We start from the raw sequence: 16,279 nt of genomic DNA on the forward strand, positions 1-16,279 counted from the left end.
TTTACTCAGTGGGAGCCCTAAATTCTGATGCATTTCTGGAAGTGGATAAGGAAAAGAAATAAAGTAAAAGACTGTTAAAACAATGTAAAAACGTAAATGAAATATCTTTAAGTATTTTTAAAACCTTTAGCAGTGCAAAAAGCATGGACATGCTACAATACATAATTAGCACTTATTTTGAAGCATTACCCCAAAGATAACAGTACTACAATGAAAATATCACAATATACATGACAGTCAAACATTTTCATAGTTGAATATTAGCAAGGTTTTTCAGATATTTGCCATGAATTCACCATCTGACACAAAGCTTAACATTTAAACTACATAGAGTAGATACTGCTAGAAATGCCTAAACAGTAACTAAAACTTGAACTGCTGTATCTGAGACAGGTATGGCATAAAGACTTTCATTGTGTATATGGGAAGGACTGGCATTCATCCAGAACAGCAGTTACATTTTTAGAGATCAAGACGCACTGTCTGATCAACAACATTTAACAAAACATAAGGGAAAATCCATGTTAAATATACACATATGTAGAAATATTCACTATTCCCTAACAATAGGGGCAATTCTCTGCCAATCACCTGTTAAAGATTAAAAGCTCCCAAGAATATCATTTTACAGGATTAAATATTATTAAATGAAACTCCTTCTACTCATAATACAGTATGACTGACATCTAATATTGTAATAATTATTTCCTGTATTAAGTTCATAGTTTTCAAACATATGATTGAGAAGGTTAAGTATAGATATAGATACAACCTAAGTAATGTCCACTTGGTAACGTCCCTAAGTAATGTCCTCTCTCAGCAATAACAATGGAAAGATTCCATCAGAACTTAAAGTATACTTAGTAATCCTCAAAGACTACTTTCATGAACAGAGAAATCCATATAACCAGTCACTGTTAATAAAAAAAACACATATAAAAAGAGCGGATTTGCTATCCAATTTCTTAATGGAGGCAAGAGTGGTACCTAACCTAAAATGAGGAAAAATTGCTCTACACTGCACTTAGTCCTATTTCAGGGTGGAGGAAGAAAGACTAAGACTATAGCACAGACTGAATTGACTAGTTTACAAATAATTAAAAGGAGATGCCTTTTAGCAGCTGGAGTATCCAGCTTAAGTATAGCAGCTGGAGAATCCTTTTTTTGTCTTGAATTATTTTAACAATGACATGATATATGCAGAAGTGTCAATTAACAAAAGTTAATGGAAAATGAGGTTGCAAAAATCACATCATAATCAAGGAAGTTATTAATGATTAATACATTTAATTTATGTACTAATTCAAGCTACACAGAGCTGATGTTACTCGTAAGTTTTCAATTTTCACTTCAGTGTAATTCACGAGTGTAGTCTAGGTTGGCAATAGGTATTTTTAGTTGTAAACTACCTTCAGATATTTTTTGGCCTGGGGGTTATTAAGAAAGCATTTACTAAATTCCACATCAAGAAATGATTTTTAAGTATTATTTAGCTTCAAAAGATTTGTTAAACTATAAAAATATGTGTAGGTTTACCCATGAATATGGATTTGTGTCAGTCAGACATTCTGAGAAAGCAGAGTGTTCATGACTTATTTAATTTGAATAACACTATTAGAAAATATTACAATGACAGTACCTCAGTATATCTCTGCTTTGGACTTAAAAACATCATTCCTTTATTTTTATTTGTACATACATATACACCCACAAAAGGTACGGTATAGTCTTCAAATATACATACATATGTGTATCTATATACACATACCTATCCACATATATAGATGTATATATAGTTGATGACTATACCGTACCTTTTTTAAGGTTAAAATACTAAATCCATAGTAAAAAAATTAATTTTCCAGATATTTTCACAGACTTGTGTTTAGCTTAATCAATTGCGAACTGAAAGCAAGAACTTTTAAAAACTGCCTTTTTTTTTTCTATTAAATTACCAATTTGTATGGAAGACTTTTGTAAAAAACAAGCTATAATTAAAATACATCCTTTACCTTTTCCACTAATTAACTATATAGTTGCATGTGCCGATCATTTCCCATAATAGCTAGCTTTTAGAAAAAGAACCTGTTTGATGATCAGTGCACCTAGTCTTTGTAGAGAAAATGGGAGATGCTTCTGCTTTGTAAAATGAAATATTCCTTTCTTGGAAAAGATTGAAAGAGAATAATCATATTCTATAAAGCTTTAAACAGGCTGTATAATATTGCATCTGCATATGTTTGTTTGGGAAAGAACCTTAGAAAAACAAGGCTACACTGCCAGAAAGGAGTTGTTTGGAAAAGTTGTTAAAAACTGACAATGTCTGTCTGACAAAAGACAACAGCATTGCTTGAACATACCGGAAGGGGATACACAGAGGAAGTGAAAAAATAAAGTTTCTACTCATGGGAATAAGGGCAATGATTTAAAAGTACTTAAAATATAATGGTATCACAGGCTTTGCTACTAAAAAAGCACAATTCTCATCAGAAAAATGGGAAATTATTTGGCTAATTTTTAATCTTTAGCAGCCTCAGCATCCCTAACTTCGTTAAAATTCGAAATGAAATGTAATGCATATGCTCCAACTAAGAGCACCTTCCATTAACAATTTTTCAATTGATACAATCAGAAGCAATAAGAATACATCAATAATTCATTCTTCCACAATCTGATCCCTATTATCAGCATACGCATACAGAAATGAAACACTGTTAATGGTTGTGCATTTAACATTAATGTATCAAATGCAGCAGAAAACATTAACAAGACTGAAAGCTACTGTGATAAATACTGGAGAGAAAAAAGGTATATCTGATGACAAATACCTTTGACAAATCCCTGAAGTTGCTAGGAAGTGTAAGGTCCAACTCCTCTGATTCATAGTTGGTGATAACCCACGGGAAGACAGGGTACTGATTTAAATCATTGTAAGTTCGACCTGACAACAACAAAAAAAACCCACCATGAGTTAAGAGTTATATTTAAGTAAAATACCAACCTCTAAAGATACAATATAACTTTACAAACTCTTCAAAAGAACTGTAATTTATTTCGGATCTTTTATCATTTCAATATTCTACTTTGCTGTATTAAAAAGGATAATGAAAAAGTTCACAAATTGCTAGTATTTAATTTAAAACGTTGCAGCCCATTTCACTTTAATTGTAAACTCTTTTGCATACAGTAAGAGTGACAGTAAAATCCATTCATTTTCTAAGCATTTCTCCTTTCCTTGTTTATGTCATCTTGTCTTCTGTTTCTTTAAGTTGAAACACTTCAAAAAATGGAAAGGCGATGACTTTTGTTGATACTAAAAATCAAAGCAATATTTTTACATACTGTATTAAATTCAATACGTGAAAGCAAAATGAAGCAGCTCAGGATTTTAGATTGAGAAATTATGCAAGTAATAACCATTTCATCTAGAGAATACACTTTGAGGGGAATTCTTCCTTGAACATTGACCACCTATGGATATGCCAACATTTACCAGAAAAGAAAATCTGTTCTGGTTTCAGGTTCACACGTGCACCTTCATGCACCTGTATGGAAATAATATCCTTCTTCCAGTAAAAACAAAATATTCAATTAGAATAATCATATACCATACATACACATACACCACATAGCCTGGTTTATAATTTTAAAATGCTTAATTTTTACAGGGATCCTGTCTCTTTTTATGATACTGTTGCAGAAGCTCATTCATTCACATCACCTCCAATCAGCATGCTCTCAGATTTTGTCTAGTCTGGCCGCTAAAGTCTCAAAGGACAGGTTTTTACTTCTTCCCCAGGAATATTATTTCACAACCCAATTTATCAGGTTGTCAGAAAACATTTTCTAAAACTCCACGTAGGTTTTTCTTTTTCCAGTTTTCTTACACCATTCAGGATTTTTCCATCCTGGTTTGCAGAATTTTTAAATGGTATAGTCAGACCCTTTCTTTCCCTAATCAGTTGGTTATGTTGCACATTATCTCTTATTCAGGGTTAAAGCTACTTACATGACACTGGTATCTGTCTTTATTTGTTTCAAATTGATAGCCATCACGACAATCTTTTAACTCCCCATCGTGGGCAACTAAACTTTCCCTTTTTCCATAATGTTGTCTTTTTATTCCTTTTAACCTCAAATACCAAGTAGGTAAGAATTCACTTTATTATTTCAATAACATATTAAAGCTGAAAAGGATCATCCACTAGAGCCACAGAAAACAGTGTCATGATCTTGCCTCATTTCACTTCGGCAGTAAGGAGTCAAGCAGATCTACCCTACTTTTATAAAATCTGCCAGCATCCTGGCATCTCTGACTTAATGACTGATTACAGAAACTAGCAAAACTGACCATTTGTATCAAATGTAATTAGTGCGAGCAGAGGCATTTGTTTTATCAATCGTGTTAGCAAGAGCCAAGTCTGAAAGGGAATTAATGGACCTTTCAACACTGTCAATACCATAGAAAAGAGCTGAAAATCGAGAAATTTTGTAAGTTGCTCTGAGAACAAAATATGTTGGAAAATAAAAGAGAGGTCATGAGACCTAACAATTAGCCTCCATTTACTAAACAAGTCAAGTTGGTTAGAAGCTAATGGGGTAAGATGGGTTAAATGAAATATAGCTTAGCATTTACAGAATGAGGGGTTAGGACAACCATAGAGAGGTATGAATTCGGATTTGGGAATGGATGAATGGTGTCCTGACACAGCAGCACTGGTTATCCAGGCACTACGCTCTTCCAAGACCAACCATACATCTTGTAACAGTAGCATTTATTGGCTCCAGGAATATCCTGCTCCCCAGCTGAGGCTTCCCAGAGGGTTACAGCCCTACAAAGAACTTGTTGCATCAGCGGTATTTAGGGAGGATAATACTTATGAATATTAAAACCTGGAATACTAAGGGATAAAGAAGATACTAGTTCTGAGACTCTCCTCTATAGTAGACAGTCTATGTAGATCCTGTCCTCCTGCAACAGTCAAGATATTCTGACTTTAGTGATATATTTTAAGTGCAGTTCAGTATAGCATTATGAATTGCATGCCTCTCTATTCTTACATAAACATAAAAATACATTACGAATAAAGTACATGTAGGAGGATTTTGTGAAGTTGTTTTTCAGGAGAAAATTGTACATAGAAAAAGTTATTATTAAAAGGGCAAAATCGAGCAGTGCCCCATGTCTGTTGAGATTGTGCTACCATTAACTCCTTTTCTGAGTCATTATAGTAATTTGTGTTACCTGCTATAGTGTTTAGAAACATCAGATATTCAAAGTTGGAAATTTCTCGGTGTTGCCATCGCTGGGTCATATTGGAAGCTTTGAAAATCTGTCGTGGACTAGCCAAAGAAATGCGTCTGAAAAAAAACAAAAAAAACCCCCCAAAACATGGGAAAAAATAATGAGAAAATCTGGTGGGTCTTCCCTTTTACCTATCTGAATTTTAGTGGCAGTTGTACATAATCTTTCTACCAGTTCTATGCTAGATTTCTCTGGAGATCAAATTGCTATTTTGGACACTTGAAGTTCATTTTTGAAGTTTTATAATCTAATAAGAACAAAAGACTGAAAACATCTGACAGCTGGATATGTCAAGATTTGAAAGCTTTCAAACAGAAACCTTTACAGCTGTGCAAATTCAGCTGCTCCATGAAGGCTTGATGTATTATAGAAATATGTTACTAGTGATTTAGAGAGATGGCAGACCATTAAATAAGAAAATTACACGACTTTTAGAATTTCACAAAAGAATAAAGTCATCTTTTAGGAGAGCTTTTTAAATCCCTCAAGAACAAAGGAAAACAATGATAAAATGATAGAACTTCATTATGAAGTCCATTCTCTTGTGATTTAAATTCTGGGCAGTGTTGGAGAGTTAGTCATAAATAACTCAATTAAACTTTCAGAATTTGATGCCAGATTTCCTGATGTTTGTGAAAGACGACTATTGAGTCATTCCTTGGAGTGATAAATCAAGCAAAGAAGAGCTTATAAAATTCCCAAGACAGTTTTGTTCATAATAAAAACATCTGTAAATACCAGAACTACATCACTGGGGGGGGGGGGGGGAATCTAGATATAGTTTTAGTTAACAAATCTTTACAGATATGGATAAACAATTAAAGAAAACACTTACAGTAACTGATTTTTTTTTAATAAACTGCATTATATTGTAAACAAATTTATCAGTATAAATGGATGTGAAATTTTGAACAAATGTGTTTATACATTCATGTGTAGTTAAAAATTTTCACACATAATTTGCGCCTGTAAATAGAAATCCTTAAGTTCTCACAGAGTGGCTATAATTGCAATTCAAGAGAATTTTTTCTGGACTTGATAAAAAACAGGTAAACTACAAAACACAACAGAAAACATCCCCAACTATTTTCATGTCATTTCTGTGCACAGAAACCTTTAAAAAATAAAATTTAAAGTAATAACAACCAAGATACTCCTTAAGGGTTGCTGTTTCTTCCAAAAATTTAGAAATTAATCTACTTAAAAATGCTTTGTAATTCATTAAAATACAAGAGGTAACCAATCCAACTAGAGATGGGGTGCACATCAAAAGCTTCTATTTCTATCAGCCTCAGCAAACATTAAACTGTGCTGCTGTGTTTCATCCAGAGCATATCTGGTAATCAAGCCCTAATCTTCTGCTAAAAAAGATGTAGAAAACTGAATCATGTTCTTCAGTTTTAGGATCCAAACACAGAGCCTGACATTGCAATATTGATTTCTCACCATGTAAAATTCAAACAATGTCCTCCAGAGCTAAAAGACAAGCACACCGTACCAATCCTTCACATGCTGTTCAGCTTATATTGTTCTACACATCACTACAATATCCTTCTGATGAGGAACAATCATGTTCATCTACGTTTAAATACGACAGAGGATTCAAGGATGTTACAGTCAAGCTAATATAATTGAACACTGCCATAAAAGCTAATCAGTCCTACAACCAGTCTTAGATCAGTCTTAAATTTTAGTGAGTTGGCAAGCATAAAGAAACCTATTTTCCTTAAGTAGGGTAAGTGATTGACTCTCACTGCCAAAAAGAAGCTATCTTCCTTATAACAGACAGAAATCACAAAAAAAATCTCAAATCCAGAAGTTTTTATTATACAAACGCATTGCAAATAGCATGCAGAAGTGATAGGCTGAGGATGTGCATGTTTTGTAAACCAGTAGGTGTAAATGCTTCAAACCATGTAGGCTGGTTTGATGAAAAGAGAACTCGGAACTGACAGATAGAATTAACTCAAATTGTAAAATACCTGGTCTGGGGTAGTCCAAACATAGTACCAACACCAACACGAGGTAGACAGTTAACCACTTTCTTTACTGTTGCTTGGTCAGGAAAGTTGAACATGACACCCACTGTGAACACAAGAGTTGAAATATGGCATGATTTTGTATCTTTTATTTTAGGCTTTCTGGCCCAATAAAATTTAACTCTAAGCTTAGGTTTTGAACAGGTAAAAGATTAGACATGTTTCCTTCAGGTTACTATAGATATATTTTTTAATAATTTCCAGAACTGCTTTTATTTACCACTAACAGGGATTTCAACAGAAGTTGTCACTGTTACAAATCTTACAAGGTCTACATTTGTTTTCCTTTCTGAATAGAAGTTAAACCTATATGCACATATTGACTGTCCAGAAAAAAGAAAAGTTTATATATTAATTGGAACACACATTTACTTATCTTCTAGATGTTTTCAAGACATATTCTTCAAAATATTATCTTTATATTTTGTTTGAAACATTCAATGACGCTTAGGAAATAGCAACCTAAAAATCTAAATAACAACTACTAACCCTCCAAAGGGACAAAAAAACCCCTTCACGCATAACAGATCAGAGGTAGGTATGCCTTAAGCAAGAGTTTCCAGAGAATGCCAAATAAACATGTGGATATAAATCAAAGTGATGCATTGCTAATTCCCAGTTATCACGTTTGATCATAATTCCTCATTGAAAAAAAAATAATGAAAAGGAGAAACTAAATTACAAAAATATACTAACTTAAATATTGAGACACTTAATCCCAGCCCTTCTGCTATCTACACAAATCCATACCAAAAAAGACATGACTAAACAGCCAAACAGAATGCAAATCAACACTTGCCATTCCTCTAAACTCACAGTACCTCTATTTGCCATGAATATCTCCAGTGCTGTATTTTGCAAAAGGTAACGTCGGGAAAAGATAGATCGAATCTCTGAAAAGAGCCATTTTCCATGGACTCCTTCTGTATATGCCAGAATCTAGTAGAAAGAGACAGAGAGAGAATGTTTTAAATATGTTGTCAGTATAGGTAATATCTTGTAAAAGAGAAACGTTTGACCCACAAACATGGATTCTACCAATTACATGCAAAACGTAGCAAAATTAAAATATGCTCAAACTTCAAATCATGCTATGACCCTATAATGGATTTTTTTAAATCCTAAATTCAACTACTCATGTCAAGGATTTCAATAATTTGCTTGTATTTTTTCCTTTGAAGACAACTGCCTGTTTTCCATAACCAAGAGAGTTTCAGAAACATTATGAAATGTCTGGCACTTCAGCAAAGCATAAAAGCATATTCTGAAACGTATTACTAGTGCCTTTAGATGTATTTGCACTCACTTTACCGTTGCAATAACAGGACTGTAACAAATAAGCAAGAAAAAAGTATTTAAAGAAAAAAATGTTCCTTACGTTTATCGTTAAGGCACCAGTCATTAATTCTGGAACTATAAAGGTTGGCTGTATAAGAGGTTAAGTATCATTTTGTCAGCTAAGGTTAAACACAAACCTGCAAATGAACTCAGCATAATCTCTCTATGGAGTAAGCGGTTGTCAAAGTAACTTGTTACAATTCCTGTCATCCCATCTGACAGACACAGATGCTTAGTCTGCCTTCACAATTCAGACTAATCCCATTTTCAGTCCGCAGCCACTTTGTTTCTTTGTTGCTTCACTTTTTCCTTTTCATTTCAAAGCTTAATTATGTAAGTGTTAAGGGACAGCAAGATTGGACACTTCTCTGCCTCAGATTAACAAACCATAAGCGAAGGAAAATCTGAGATTTGTCGATTTTAGCAAACACAAAAGCACTTAACAGAAATCCATCACAGAAAAGGAGATTCAGATATAATCCTAGTTATCATCACTCTTACTACAATTTTTCCTGAGCACTATATAATGCATAAAAAAGAAAAAGTGAAATTCAAGCCTTTAACATAACAAAGATTGTTAATGAACCCAATCATCTGTTTATAGATTTTTAACAAAGGAGGATTTTGCCTCACATGTAGCATATATTCACAAATAACCTGCATTTTTGTAGCACAGAGAGCAGAAGCACCATTACAAAAGCACTACACAATACAGTATAATACACTGTACTACCTTTGTGAATTAAAAGCAAACAAGACTGGCAAACCAAAAGCAGACAGCACAGAAGATCAGAATGTACAAAGCAAAGCATCTCCCACACCTTTTTTCTTTTTACTTAATCCCTCATCTTCCCCTCAATACAAATGCCACAGACAAATTCTCTCCCAATACACACACAGAAAGAGAAGGAAAAAATGAATAATTATTCTGATACAAAATTTTAGAAATGTAATGAAAGGACCAGAGATTGTCAATGGTTTCTAATAATTTCTGGAACTGGGGAACTAACAGACTTGGGCCACACTGACACTTTCCATACCACATCCATAACCCATCCACACTAATTGGGAGATTTGTATAATTCTATGGTGCTATTCAGAATCACTGCGGTTGGCTTTTGTCACATGCATATAAATATCCTTTAAAGAGCACAACATAAAAAGAGGTAACAAAGGAGACAAAGTTGCCATGCTTGTGTACAAAAATCTCTTAGTACTTTTGCTGGTATTCATCCATCTTACAATCCTTAAATTGGAGCTTATAATTTCAATTACTATTTTTTGAGACAGACAGGAATGTGACGACCTCTGCTTTTCTGTAGTAACAATTAAAACACAGCAGCCTGCTTGTCACTATCAGTCTGTGCACTGCAAATTCAAACACTTTTTACATGGATGCTGTGAGTAAAATCAGCAAGTTAAATAATTAAGTATTAGTTTTACCCTGTGAAGTGAGCATGTTTTTGTGACAGTGGAAACCCGGCACATGGCCAAAAGCTTGCTGCATGCAACTTCTTCAAAATTGGAAGGAAAAGCACCGACTTGAAAATAGCAGAGGTGGTTTATATTGTGCACCTTGTACAGCCATGATAAAGTTATTGAATTCAGTATAACAGGATTTACAGCAGAAACTGGAACTGCACTGCAGAAACACTACCAGTCACCACTGTAACAATTCTTTAAACCACTCATTAACAGAAGTTATCAGGAGTGAGAAGCAGCTGAGGCCTAGCTGAGCAAGGCCTTCATTTCGAGTTGGAATAGTGTCTGCCTGGTCTGCAGCTTCACTTCAAAGTCTCTGGAGTTCAATTAAAACTGGATTAGGTGGAAGCAGACCTTCTTTGGGACACTGTTCTCTGAAACTCCAGGCACACTGACAGCACCCTAGACAGAGGTCTAGCCCGCCAATGAACCAGTTGCTATGGAAACTGCATCATTACCACTGCTCCGCGCTCATCACACCACCTATAGCAGATGAAAGGTCCAGAAGACAAACACGTTTCTTTCATGTGTATTACTAAGTATTCCTTATGAAAATCCAGTTCAACCTTTTATTCCCTGTCAAATATCTGATTTTATTAATAGAACCTCCTCGCTGCAGAAACTGACTTGTACTTCAAATTAAATTCAGCATTTTTATTCTGGCAAAGGGATTTTTTAGATTTTTTTTTTTAATCAGTGTTACCACTTCTGGTATTATCAGAATTACAACTTTCAGAAACTATTTTTGCACTTGCCTGTTTTCAGCCATAAACCACACAACACAGAATTCTACTTAAGAATTTAAGAACAACTATCTTCTTCAGACTATTGTACAATATGTTGAGTTTAAAAACGACTCGCTTATTTCTGTCTTTTGTCACCACCAGTTTTGGAACAACTTGTGGAGCAAAGACTAATGAGGGTGTACAATGTAATTTAATCTGCACAAATAGTACCACCTTCCCCACATGAAAAAGTATTTATAGAATTTCAGTTGATTCGACACATCAGATTGAAGCTTAATATACTGCACATTTCATTTATTTCAAAAGATACTGCACCTTATAGGAGGAAAGACAATTTATGCAGTTTACGATTTCATTTAAAAATATTTAAAATAAACAAATGAGCTAATTGTACAGTTCTACGGTTCCAAAAATCTCATTAGACAAACTATTCCGTGATCAGACTTTGGCAACACCAGATGAACAGGCGGCATGACAACACTACTAAAAATACAAAATTACTTTCACCTTTGCATGAAGTCCCTTCTTTACTTCAAGTAATAGAAATGAAGGTCTAAACCTGTAATCAGTCCCGATACTCATGCTGCAAGCCCTGACACTGCACGGCTGGAAGAAACTCCCCAAGAAGCTAGTAAGTAAAGAATAGCCAGCTTCAATTTCCACTTCGAGGAGATTCTGAAATCAGAGTTGCAAGAAAACTCAGGTAGCATAGTGCTGATCATGAATTAAGATCATACATAAAGAAGTCCTCTCCCCAAGATTCATACTTGTACATCAGCTAATTTCCAACATTAAAACGCTCACTCAGAAGCTATTCTGTCATTTTACAGTTTTGAAAACAAATGCCCCACCCTGCCTTTTCTTCAAAGCCTCCTTGAATGTTGATGATAAACAATGTCTCTCGTAAAAGATTATATGCTGTAGTTAAAAGATACCATCACTACAGCTGCCTCCTGCATCAGAAAAGTAGTATTTTACTAAAGACTAAATGAACATTTTGCTTTGCCTTTTAAGCAAACCAATCAGCTATCGTATATTTTATTTTATTTTAGAGAAAAGTACTATTGATCTTGAAAATGCGAATAGGCTAGAAGTAATTAAGTCTCCAAATGGCTTATAGAACTGAAACAGTAATTGAATAATTATATTACTTTAATGTGCCAGCCAATTTAACTGCCACGAGTAAAATAAAAACTAAATAGCTTATTTAAAAAGCTGGTGCACATTTGTATATTTCTGAAAAAAGTTATGATGTACCAGACAAAAAAAAAAAAACACACCAAACAAAAAAACCACCAACACCAAAACACCAAATTAAAAAAATAAAGCATTTCATTTGCATTTAAATTTGATTGCAGTTGAGAGATAAAATCCATAAATACATTCTTTTAGCAGCATTCTCTGTCATTTGGGGTCATTTTGGTTCAGGAAGGCAAAATTACAGCACTTAGAGGTTACAAAACCTGACTCAGTTCATGAGGAACGTGGATCTCCACCACAATCTCAGCCCTGCAACTGAGGATCCTCAGATCCTACTGTCCAGGTACTATTTAGTTCCTGGCTGCAGGATTCACAGTGAAAGGATCTTACTCTGCTCTTTGTTTAAATACATCCAAGTACAACCAAACTAATAGGGAATTCGATCAAATTATTAATAATTTTAAATATCCAAATGCTCTTAAATAAATCACAGTGCTTATTAGTTTATTTTAGATTTCTCAAGAGAACAATAAGACGTTCATGTTAAATCTCAGATATTTATACAATCAGCCACTGAAATCCACAGGCAAACAGTAGTAGTGTCCCATCCAGTCCCTCCTGTGAGCACACACAGTCTGCCACACAATCCTGTTCAGCATTTTCATGGGTGACAAACTCAATTAAACATATTCATTACTTTAATGTTCCACTAGACAGTTTTACCCAGCATAAAAAAATTAAATAAATAAATAAATACTCTGTGACCTTTGTATCGATCAGAGCAAAATGGCTTATGCCTGGATGTGGGTGGTAAAGGGACTGGGGAGGGGGGTGGTAAAGGACTCTTATGTTTTCTCTTCCAATTACTGCAGGAGATGATAAAACCACAGCAAATGATGTATCAGCTCATTTTATCTTATCGCTTTGGGGCTAGGTGACAATGAAGTTCATATTTCACTGGTTCCCATTGAAGATTGTGAAAATTACTTGCCCTTGTGACCTGAAATTTCACTGGAAGACAGAAATTTCTCTTCTGCAAAGTAATGCAATTTTTCAGATGTCAACCTTTAGCCCAGCTTTAAAAATTAATTTCATTTATATTAACCAATGATATTGATATTTTCACAGAATGCTCTTTGATACATGAACCACCAACTAGCAAATTGATGTGCTCTAGAAGGATAAACTTATTTTATCTGAAGCTGCTGGGGACAGACAGATTTACCACAAACTGAAATTCCTATTTCACAGAATACTATTTATACTAGCCTCATATACCTTAAGGCCCCTGGACCTGTAAATAGTTTAAGCTTTAGTTAGGCCTTAGTTTTGTTTCTACATCTATTCAGTTTTTAAATAATTTCTATGTACGCGATATACAAATAAAAACACCATTTGCTTGGAAATGAACAAAGTCTGTCACAGGCCACAGATCAGTACACATGTGATGACATGAAAAATACTTCCCAGGTAATTAAAACAGAGGAATGCACAACCATATTTTCTCTCTTTATCCTGACGCTAATACTTCAAAGTGAAAAGAGCATTCAATGCAGATTTTCTGAAAGTGGTCTCCTACTAACTACAGATAAACTTCTCCCTGATTATCAAGATCTAACTTGGAAAAAAATTTATGGAGGGAACCTGTATTCAGAACTTTTCTGATTTGACTATGAGGTTCTAAACACCTCATGTGGACTAATAAATCTGCGAACAATGTTAGCAAAATTAGCACCAACTATCTTACTCTTTTCTACTGCATCCAGTATTTCACAAACATTTTTTTCCCCTTTTGATTAAACCTGCCGACTCTTAGAGAGCAGGAGTTCATTATCACTGGCAGACAATATTTAATCAACCCAAAGAACAAGAAGATCTGATTGCTAAAGATAGGTATGTAAGTAGATAGGTAGGTTTGGTTGGCTGTCCAAGCCCTGCAAGGTTAAGGATGTAAAGTTATGCCTTTCTTTGGAAAATAAGGTAGCAGACTTCTCTATGATAAAAGGGAGCTAGAATTGCAAGAATTCACAGATTCTCATAGGACAGACTGATGTCTTGATTTAGTGAGTCTGTTACATTCTGATTTAAGAGTTAGAAGGATCAGCTCATCAACAGGTAGATACAAAAGGCTCATCCACCTGTTTATATCATCTGGGACAGTTTGCCATCAGGAAGTAACTGTAACAATTTACAAATGATTCAGTTTGCACCTTCTGAAACAGTGGTTATTTCAGCTTCTGTGTCCATCCTCAGGTTCTACAACTAATTTGAGAACAGGCTAGGTAAACAGTGATCAACGAGTTGTTCATTGACATGTGTGAAACAAACTGATAATCTGTATTGGGTTTGCATGGCATGGTTTTAGTAGCAGGGGGGCTACGGGGGTGGCTTCTGTAAGAAGCTGCTAGAAGCTTCCCCTGCATCCGACAGAGCCAATGCCAGCCGGCTCCAAGACGGACCTGCCACTGGGCAAGGCTGAGCCCATCAGCGATGGTGGTAGCGCTTCTGGGATAATATATTTAAGAAGGAGCAAAAAAACCCCTGTGCAATGGAAACTGCAGCCGAAGGGAGGAGTGAGAATATGTGAGAGAAACAGCCCTGTAGAGCCCCAGGTCAGTGAAGAAGGAGGGGGAGGAGGTGCTCCAGGCACCAGAGCAGAGATTCCCCTGCAGCCCGTGGGGAAGACCATGGTGAGGCAGGCTGTGCCCCAGCAGCCCATGGAGGTCCACAGCGGAGCAGATATCCACCTGCAGCCCGGGGAGGACCCCACGCCGGAGCAGGGGGATGCCCGAAGGAGGCTGTGACCCCGTGGGAAGCCCATGCTGGAGCAGGCTCCTGCGGACCCGCGGAGAGAGGAGCCCACACTGGAGCAGGTTTTCTGACAGGACTTGTACCCTGTGGGGGATCCGCACTGGAGCAGTCTGTGCCTGAAGGACTGCACCCTGTGGAAGGGACCCATGCTGGAGCAGTTCGTGAAGAACCGCAGCCTGTGGGAAGGACCCACGTTGGAGAAGTTTGTGGAGGACTGTCTCCCACGGGAGTGACCCCACACTGGAGCGGGGGAAGAGTGAAGAGTTCTGCCCCTGAGGAGGAAGGAGCAGCAGAGACAACGTGATGAACTGACCCCAACCCCCATTCCCTGTCCCCCTGTGCCGCTGGGGGGGAATAGGTAGAGAATTTGGGAGTGAAGCTGTGCCTGGGAAGAAGGGAGGGGTGGGGGGAAGGTGTTTTAAGATTTGGTTTTATTTCTCATTATCCTACTCTGATTTGACTGGTAATAAATGAAACTAATTTCCCCCAAGTCGAGTCTGTTTTGCCCGTGATGGTAATTGCTGAGTGATGTCTCCCTGTCCTTATCTTGACCCGTGAGCTTTTCCTTGTATTTTCTCTCCCCTGTCCAGCTGAGGGGGGGAGTGATAGAGTGGCTTTGGTGCGTTCCTGGCATCCAGCCAGGATCAACCCACCACACAGTCTCAGTGTGTTCCCAATAAACATGCATGCAAATTATAATTATCAATTCCTGAGATGCAAAATGCTACAAAGTAAGAATTAGCAATAATTTATTACCAAGACTACCAAGGGAAGCCTTTCTAAAGCAATCTCCCATATCATATCTCAGACACACTAAAAAAGCACTGTGGCTACCTACCCAGCCCACAAACCACACACTCTAGAAATGTCAATGCAACACCTGCAAGCAGCAAAAAGATATATAAGAAAACAGAAATTCATGATGGGGGGGGGGTTATGCGATATTTTAGACAGACAGCTCTCTAGCCAATCATCCTCTTTTCATCTGCCTCAGTAGTTTTTTATTCATAATACATTTGCAATACAATTTTGCAAAACAGTGTTGCAAAAAAATCCACCACGCAACACTTTTAGATCATATGAAGATGTAAAGAAAAAAGTACATGCATTAACCTGCAAGTTCATTACTCCAACTTTTATTTATTTATGGCGGTGTTTATGATCCATACACATAAAGGAGAATGGTGACAATTTTTACTCCATTGGGGTTACCTGTTTATGCCATTTGCTATATCTTTGACATTAATACCTACACACTTCATATACCTAGCACGTAAAAAGATAACAGACAACAAATAATAACTAAGATATCTTTTAATCATACAGAAATAACTCAGTCATAAGCATAAATTGTACAA

At 36.1% G+C, this 16,279-nt stretch overlaps 1 protein-coding gene across 4 annotated transcripts in view; it reads right to left on the bottom strand.

Annotated features, from left to right (window-relative positions):
- Positions 1 to 16,279, bottom strand: part of LRBA (LPS responsive beige-like anchor protein) — a 435,866-nt gene that overhangs the window by 136,299 nt on the left and 283,288 nt on the right. For all 4 annotated transcript variants that reach the window (XM_052772257.1, XM_052772239.1, XM_052772249.1 and 1 more), the window contains 4 exons: positions 8,166 to 8,283; positions 7,288 to 7,390; positions 5,246 to 5,361; positions 2,829 to 2,941 (listed from right to left, as the gene is read on the bottom strand). In XM_052772257.1, the coding sequence (XP_052628217.1) occupies positions 2,829 to 2,941; positions 5,246 to 5,361; positions 7,288 to 7,390; positions 8,166 to 8,283 (450 nt within the window). The remainder of the gene's footprint in view (positions 1 to 2,828; positions 2,942 to 5,245; positions 5,362 to 7,287; positions 7,391 to 8,165; positions 8,284 to 16,279) is intronic.

This window comes from Harpia harpyja, chromosome 2 (assembly GCF_026419915.1).
Source record: "Harpia harpyja isolate bHarHar1 chromosome 2, bHarHar1 primary haplotype, whole genome shotgun sequence".
Classification (NCBI taxonomy): domain Eukaryota; kingdom Metazoa; phylum Chordata; class Aves; order Accipitriformes; family Accipitridae; genus Harpia; species Harpia harpyja.